This window comes from Lipophrys pholis (assembly GCF_963383615.2).
Source record: "Lipophrys pholis genome assembly, chromosome: 4".
Taxonomy (NCBI): Eukaryota; Metazoa; Chordata; class Actinopteri; order Blenniiformes; family Blenniidae; genus Lipophrys; species Lipophrys pholis.
In genome coordinates, this window is record NC_137637.1 from 28,726,500 (window position 1) to 28,735,184 (window position 8,685).

The window sequence follows — 8,685 nt, forward strand, 5'->3', positions numbered from 1 at the left end:
AGACGCCTATAACTAGAAATAACACTCATGTACATATTTACAAAAAAAAAATAAAAAATGCTTGATTTTTTTTTTTTTTACTAAATCGTTTTGCCCCACAAAACCCAAAATACCAATATGAGCATTCTTTGTTTTTGTTGTTGTTAAATAAAGTATTTAAAACAGAGGCGGAACATATTCCTGTTGCGTCCGATATCCAGTCGGAACATTTATCGAGGACACCGGAATCGTGCGGTCGGCGGCGGTGTAGGTGAAACATGCCGAAGTAAGTTTCTCAGTTTTTCGTAATATTTGAAATAAATTCACTCCATCCGTCAAATAACAATGTTATTCGTTTCCGCTGCTGGCGATTGACGATTGGTTGTAAAGATGAAGTTTGTAACGGAGGGAAAATGAGGCCAGGTTGTTTGCAGGAGACGGCTGTGAGCTTTGTGTGGGCTCCGTCTATTTGCTGGGGGTGAACACCGTTTTTCATCAATCCGTTTAATTTACGTTCACGTCGGATTTAAGATGACCAGTTTTCTGTATTTAAATTCCTGTCTAGCAATGTTTTCATTGAAACGTTTCTAAGTAACACAACAAAAATCATGTTCTTGTTTAGAGACATGGCGTGGACCTCATAGCTCGGACCAACATCATCAAATAAGTATAAATAAGCATCAACGAAGTGAAAACAAACCCAATTGTGTCTCAAAAATCTGTTATTGATTGCATATTTAACCAACTTCTCTTTACACAATCAAATCAACAACATCAATAAATTCAATTCACATGTCGATTTATATGTTACATTACTATAGATCGTAATATCTCTGGGTGTTTCTTTCATTGTGTGTATTTTGTCTATGATATTTGAAACATTTATTATTATAAAGCTTAACAACCTTGAATTCTACATGGGTATGTTTAGCACAATATGACACACATTGCAGGACAAAGGGAAACAATTTGATCATTTTTGCACCTTCACAATGGTGTAAGCTCGTCAAGATATTACAAAATGCACAGAAAAGTTCGACTTGGAAGTGCCTCTGTGTGCTTCTCTCCTAATCAGACCAAGCCGACTCAAATCGTTTTGTTTTTCCAAACTTCCATCTTCAGGAAAGGTTTTTCTGCAGCTGACACAAGAAAAACCAACTTCCTTCATTTTCAAATATGTGCTTTGGTTATTTGGCCTGTAGGTGGCAGTGTTGTAATCTCTCCTCAGCTTTTTTCCGTCCATAGAAGAAGTCAAGCTGCAGATTGAATATTGGCACACATTGCTTTCCATGACTGGTCCAAGAGTACAACGTGTTTACAAAATTGTTTCATTCACTCAGATCAAGTAAATAGAAAAAAAGGGTATTTACATACATAGTAGTGCTCTTGGAGAGGGGTCCAAATCTGTTGTTTTAACACTTTTTCTTTCCGTAAATCTTTGCAGATTTTACTGTGACTACTGCGACACCTATCTGACCCATGACTCGGTAAGTTGTGGTTTGTGCGACACCACACTTTTCAAATCGTTTTAAATAAACTGCTTAATGTTGCCTGTGACCGCTTCTGTTCAAGCCGTCTGTGAGGAAGACCCACTGCAGTGGCCGAAAACACAAAGAAAATGTGAAAGATTACTACCAGAAGTGGATGGAGGAGCAGGCGCAGAGCCTGATCGATAAAACGAGTAAGTCAACAGTTGTGTTGTGTGAAGAGTGACGCTTGCAGGATGTTCTGGTCTCTTATAAGGCGAATGTATTCATGGAGCACCATTCAAACACGGGGCAATTCCCAGTGCTTTACAAAGAAATTCAAGAAATACAGAAAAGTTTTATATCGAAAAATGAAATACATTAAAGCTTTAGAAGAAATACATTAATACAAATAATGAAGCTTTACCATGAACACAAACGAGCCAGGGGTCTATCAGGAGGTGAACCTCCCGTGCCATGACCTTTACCCACCCTGGGACTCCAGTCAAAGTGGAAGACAGACGTCTCTGCTCCCGTTTCTCCATCGGGGTACAAGGAAAATAAAACCCCGTAAATGATACTTGGAATTGAGTTCCTTTTGCGTATAAATACACGAAAACCAAGAATTATTTTATCTCCTTTGTCACAGAAGTGAATATTTCTATTGGAATAAAGTCTCTCACCATAGGCAGTCTGTGGTTGTGAGTTCAGGGGATTCAAAAAGCAGAATCAATAATTTATTAGGATAGATTTATTGAAGTAAGTAAAATCTATTATTTATTTGAAAGCCTGTGCAAATAAAAACTGTTTTAAGTCCTGCATTTAAAAGAAGTGAGTGAGTGAGCAGGCGTTCAGGAACTTTGTTCCACAGGTGAGGAGCGTAGGAACTAAAAGCTGCTTCACCTTCCTGAGCCCCTCAGAGGTAAATCTGAGGTGTATTTAGGCCCGGGATCATTCAGAATTAAGTTCTGGATACCTTGACGCCGGGACGATTTAGAAAGTTTAAACTGCTTCATCCTCTACACGTGTGAATTGGAGGTTCTAAAAGCTGAGATCAGGCGCTAAAGTGCTTCAGTTGAACGTGTGGACTTTGGAAGATTTTTCTTTTGCACATTTGTCGCCCAGGAAACAATAAAAGCCTGTTATATAACCCGCATAAGACGGGCTTATATACATGTGTGGGATATCCAAGCTCTGCTTAAACACTCTACACACAGTCTTCCTCAGCCCCCCCCCCCGAGATTACAAACCACTAATCCACATATGAGAAGCCAAGCTACCGGGTAGTATTGTCCACCGTGTAGGAATATTTCATAACTGACCGAACCGAAAATCACTTTAGAGCAAAGTTAGACTGCGTGAACGCGAGCACCGCTCGCCGGAGGAGCCAGAAACGACTATATACATATACAGAGACGTCGCATTGAATATTTTACGGTGGAGAAAATGCAGACGACAAATCTCATGGTGCTGCTGTGACACATGGAGTAATTACTCCTCCTCCTTAGACATATTAGGTTTTATGCGATTGCCTTTTAATGTTTTCTTTTTTTCCTCCTCTCGTCCCGTCAGCGGCTGCATTTCAGCAGGGAAAGATTCCTCCCACGCCGTTCCCCGGCGGCCCTCCCCCAGGTGAGTCCGCCAACATCTTTCACTGCCGTCGTAATTTAATTAACCAACCATAAGAGGCCCACTGGGCCTTTTTTCTTTTTTTTTTATAGCCAAATATATATTGAGAAGGGAAGCACTGCTTGCGTATTTGTCTTAAAGGTTCATTGAAGAGCTTTTCGTTGGTAAAATATGGGGACGCTTTAAGACCGAAGGACACAATAGAAACCATTTGGAAAATAGATTGTTTAATTAGACGAAATGCATAAAAGTGCATCCAGTAACCACTATTTATTTGTTATAGTTTTGACATTAAGTGGTAAATTATTCCGATTGGATCGAGCTTTTAGTTTCTTTATTGTTTGATGGGAAGAGAAGAGAGGTTGTTGGGGAGTTTAGAAAGATGCATACGGTGGTAAATATTGTTCCACGACGAGGGAAAAGGAAACCCGAATGCATTAAACCTTCAATATGTAATGTTGGTCTGATTTAAATCAACACTGACCTCCTGGTTTCCAGGTGGCCCGCCGCGTCCAGGAATGCTGCCCACGCCGCCGATGGGCGGTCCTCCCATGATGCCGATGATGGGGCCTCCTCCACACGGGATGATGCCCGGCGGCCCCGGTAAAGAAAAGTTGTTTTTGTGTTTTTCCTCGACGCTCCACCAACTCTCCGTTTGCATACAGGAGCTTTTCAAAGTGCTCGTTAGAAACCGAATGTTTTTTATTTATTTATTATTTTTTTCCAACTTCAAACGAGAGACTCCCTCGCTCCCGTCTCCTGGTATCAGACGGCTTTAATCCGGAGAGCCACTCCAACAGAGCAGCCTGTTGATGAGGCCGGGCTTCGTCTCTTTAATTCAGTTTTAGATCTTCTGCTTTTCTGTCGCCACAAATGAAGCCGTTAAAAGAAAAACTCTGCTCACCTTTTTTTTTTTAAATTTTGTTTTATCCTTCTCACGGGTCAGTCCGCTTTAACGCGTCTGTTCTGAGACGGAGGGTTGACGGGTCATTTATACTTTTATCATGACGGTTTGTCTTTTCAAGTAAAATACTAAATTTCTTTTTGCCCAAGTTATAAATTTTTTTTTTACTTTTTTTACTTTTCTTTTCTTTTAAATTATTCTCCGTCCGACTATGATTTACATTTTGGCCGTTTCCTGAGTGTTATGAGCTGCAGCATTTTTTGGAGCTTGGAAGTGACGTCTTTATGTAAACCTGTTGTCTCGAATCAGCTCTTGAGCCGCGTGTCCCCTCGCTTGTCACATTTAGGAGGCATGAGGCCGCCGATGGGAGGACCCATGCAGATGATGCCAGGACCGCCACACATGATGCGTCACCCTCGCCCGATGATGATGCCAGTCAGGCCGGGCATGATGCGACCGGACAGATAAGGCCAAGTGGACTCTCTGCGCTCTTTGTTGCCACGAACAGACGCTGTCCAGTGAGGACCCGGGATTCAACTTTTGGATTTATCAGATTCTTCTCTTTTTTTTTTTTTTTTATTTTTTTTACCCTCACACAGCTCTTCTGTCATCCTTCATCATCAACCAATAATTGGAATTTTTGTTGTGTTTCTTCTTGATATTTATGCGGTTCATGTCATTTGAAATACGTTTGGATCCTCGCACCATGAATGAGTCTGATTTGTAATGTCCATGTTGAGACATCTGTCCTTCCTTCGACGGCCTGTTCAGTCTACAAGTTGAAAATGTGTCCAAGACTTGACAATAGTTGTTGCTTACGTTTATTTTTTTTTCAGTTATTTTAGGATTTTTTTTTTTTTTTTTATATTTCACTGAATTGGTTTTAAGAAATAAAAAAAAACTTGATTTCAAACTTGTTTTTTTTTTTTTGTTTTTTTAGATTGTTGTTCATATCAAAGGGAAACATTTCAGCCAATATTGGTGTATTAGAAGCCTGAAGATGCACAAACAATCCTGACAGGAGCCTTAAGATGAGATTAATACTTGAACAGCTGTGAACAGACCAAAAGTCTTGTGAAGTTAATGTACCGATAGTAGTGAGGGCACGTCTTTTCACTACATGGGAATGTACGAAAACAATAAGAAGCTAAATATTATGTAAATATATTAGCACCACATATGGGGGGGGGAAGTTTGCATATCGAGAAATTTATTTAAGTAATGATTTGACACCAAATGTAAAGTTTTTTATTTGATTATTGCTCCAAACGTTCCACATAACATACTTTCACATTATAGTACGATCAAATATTACAATTTGAACAATGTTGAAATGAGATGCACCCCAAAAAAACCTTCAATGGTTTCTTAAAAATGCTGGTGTATTGCAACACATTTAAATTCAGATTCTGAAGCCTCCTCGGGGGGGGGGGGGGGGGGGGACGCTCGGGGAAATTGTCATTTGAAAGTAAAATCATCGCTGGGAAGTGACATCCAATTCTATGTGTCCATCTGGTATACAGCTTCCAGCCCGGGGTCAAAGGTCGCTGGAGCTGAGGATTATAACATGAACGGGGGGGGGGCAGTCGATCACAGAACAAACACTCAAACCTCCTGACACTTTAGTCACCAGTTAACTCAAATGCATGGACAAACTCTGGATTCGAACCAGGAACAATCTCGCAGTGAGGCGAGAGCGCTCACTTCACATAGCAGGCCCTTAATGTATTTCCACTTTGCAAAGTCGCTGTCTCACTTTGTAACCTCACAGATCAGAATCACTCCACTGCAGTTCCCATCTGTTCTATTGTGGGTTTTTTTTTTTATTGTTCAGTGGTGCCGCCTGCCGCTCCGCCGCTCATATTTTACTGTTCAATCACATCCTCCTCGCTGTTCCCGTACAGAGCGGAGAGCTTTTCCAATGTGAGAACTCGATGTACGGCACATAAAGTGAGCCGCTGGCTGGCGAACGCCACAAAGCCAGATGTTCCCCTCGGGAGGCGGCGGAGAGAGACCCCACTGTAAGAGGAACAAACGGCCAGTCACACACTTTCCAAGCTCTTCTACCACCGGTTCAAAGCTACTGAATCAACTTTATTAGTTGATGACGTACCTGAATTATCGACGCATCTATGGAGTTAAATCGAGTTTTAACCTACGTGAGCCCAAAGCGCGCAGGACCGAGAGTGTTCTCCTGAAAACCTCGAGCATTTAGTGTCATCTCCCCGAGCGTTCATAAAATATTAAGCCCAGAATTCCCGCCTGACTCTTTTGAGCCAGAATTAGTAAACACAAGACAGAAGCTGCGAAGACTTTTAAGGTTAACACTGTCACCGGACGGCGTAAAGGTCCTTGGTTTGAGCCCAACTCTGCCACATGGCTTTTTTTTTTTTTTTTTTTTTTAATTTATATTTATTTATTTTTTCCTCCTGAATTGAAGTGACATGTTCTCCCAGCCTGCAGGTGATAATGTGTTTGTCAGCAGAGTGTCTGTGAGAGACTCGCGCCCCGCTCTGGCTTTATCCTCATCTGATGTTACACATCACCCTGAACATCACAGCAGATGGGATATTTCTAATATTGTCTCGCTACACAAATGGGGAAAGTTGAAGCCGGCCCCCTCATTAGTTTACCCACTCGAGCATGTTTGAAGCGTTCCGGCTCTTACGTAAGAATCCGCAGCAGCTAGTGAATCATTATCTCGGCTGACATTTGTTTCCACCATGCCTCGCAAGAATTCGCTGCTCTCCTCTCTACTGGCCTCTGCAACTTCTGCGTCTGCAAAAAAAAACAAACAAACCCACAAAGGCTGTCCCCCCCCCCCCCCCCCCCCCCCCCCCCCCCCCCCCCCCCCCCTCCGAATTATGAAAACGTCTCAACAGATGGAGCTAGAGAGTCGCCGGGCTCTTGCAATTAGAAGCAAGAGGCTGGAATGATGTGCACTGACTGATTATGTGCTTCCATGGACTGTCAAATTTCTTTGTATCTCACACTCCCAGAGGACATCTTTGTGGCTTTATGGTTTAGGAAATTTCTAGGCCACGTATAAAAAAGAAAGAAATTTGTTGGGGGCAACAGCCATATGCTTCACGCTGTGTTTGCCAATTTATATGAAGGGGAGGAGGGGGGGGGGGGGGGGGGGGGGGGGTGGTCACTGCAAAGACAGTCCAAACTGTAACTGTGCTGTGCACCGGATCATAAGTTTTTTTGGGGGCCGTCGCTCATGCGAACTGTAAATATGATCTTCAAAGAGACTTTGGTAGATTACGTGCAACCGTTTGTCCACTCAAAGGGACAGATTGTGTTAAAACGTGTTACAAGCCTCCACTTTCTACATCAGCGCGGCAGAAATAAAACCGTGTTAATGCACATTTTATGCGTACGTCGACTGAAGGCGGACGCTCGTGTGTCATCTGAGATCGGAGGAGTCTCTATGAATATTCAATCTGGCCATGAAGTGGAGCGCTGCCCTGAAGGGAAAGAAGTGGAGTGGCGCAAAGTGTTTATGATTAGAGCGCAGGAGTTGAGAAAATCATGAGAAGTGTGTCTCAGAATGACGCTCGGAGCTGGGAAACCGCCCGTGATCATACACTCCAAGGTTCGGGGAGAGATTTTGAGAGATCAGTTAAAAAAAAAAAGAAGAGTATTCCCAGGAGAGGTGACCTTTGAGAGGAAGTATTGCCTTGATGTTTCCATTACTGCTGCTTGGTTTCACTCTGTAAAACACACATTTGTACATGTCTTTGAATAAATAAGGACACGGGTAGCATTAAAAGCTTCTTAAAGCATTTTTCTCTGAAATGGATTACAAAATTAAACCAGTGTCAGACTGAACTAAACTGTAAAAATCCACTCTTTTGTTGAATCGACTTATCGATAATTTGTATTTCCATTAACTAACTGATTTTAAGTTGGGTCTATTTGAAATAACCTTGCGCTATTCCTGATTTGTAATCCCGAATCAAGTCACGCGATGAAATGACGTCTATATTTTTCATTTCAGCCTTTGTCTTGATCGTCTGTGGTCAATATTTTCTTGGGGGTTTTGTTTAATATTTAGGCTTTAGGCAATTCTTCTGGTGAAATATTTGCTTTCTACACCCGTACTTGTATAAACACTTTGGTCCACATTGTGTCCCCCATGAACCTCGGTTAGAGTGCTTTAACACCTGCCATTTGTGGCGTGGCGGGATGGGTGTGAACGCGGCTCTCGCACTCTGGATACACACAAACACAACAGCTAGGGGGTGAAATGGGCCAGTTGGCCTGAAGAGGTGATCCCGGTGTGTCGGGTCACGTTCTGGTGTGAGTGTCACGCGTGAGAGCCGCTGGGCCAGGGTGCGAGCAGAGTGGCAAGTTTGAGCAAAAAAGAAAACAAGATGACGACACAGTTGAAGAGGATTTCTTCACCAGGACGACTAGAAACAACGGTTAGTGTGGCGTTTGGACACGAGAACAAACGCAGGCTTGGATTAAAAACCACTAAGCACCATTAGATCATACAAGAAGTGCTTGGACGGCATGATTGGAGTGAGAAGCAAGAAAACAAAAACTTTGCGCTAACATCTAACATAGAATATTGATTGTAGATGTTTTGGATTTTTAGTGGTTTGTCGCCCCAAAATTGTGAGTTTTCCCACCTTTTCTTATTTTCCCCCTCTTCAACGGTACAGTTAGTGCCCACCTCTTTGATATTCGTATCACAGT

General features: G+C 42.3%; 1 protein-coding gene across 1 annotated transcript; it reads left to right on the forward strand.

Annotated features, from left to right (window-relative positions):
- Positions 1–205: 205 nt before the first annotated feature.
- On the forward strand, positions 206–4,888 carry snrpc (small nuclear ribonucleoprotein polypeptide C). The gene is made up of 6 exons (XM_080461459.1): positions 206–265; positions 1,424–1,466; positions 1,552–1,660; positions 3,018–3,077; positions 3,573–3,677; positions 4,325–4,888. The coding sequence occupies exons 1-6, from the start codon at positions 258–260 to the stop codon at positions 4,444–4,446; spliced, it is 447 nt and encodes a 148-aa protein (XP_080317585.1). The 5' UTR covers positions 206–257; the 3' UTR covers positions 4,447–4,888.
- The last annotated feature ends 3,797 nt before the right edge of the window (positions 4,889–8,685 follow it).

Bases quoted from the DNA above. Each gene is read 5' to 3' on its own strand.
- snrpc (XM_080461459.1), top strand. The intron at 1,661-3,017 runs GTAAGTCAACAG...TCGTCCCGTCAG, and splicing joins GAGCCTGATCGATAAAACGA to CGGCTGCATTTCAGCAGGGA. The intron at 3,078-3,572 runs GTGAGTCCGCCA...CCTGGTTTCCAG, and splicing joins CCCCGGCGGCCCTCCCCCAG to GTGGCCCGCCGCGTCCAGGA.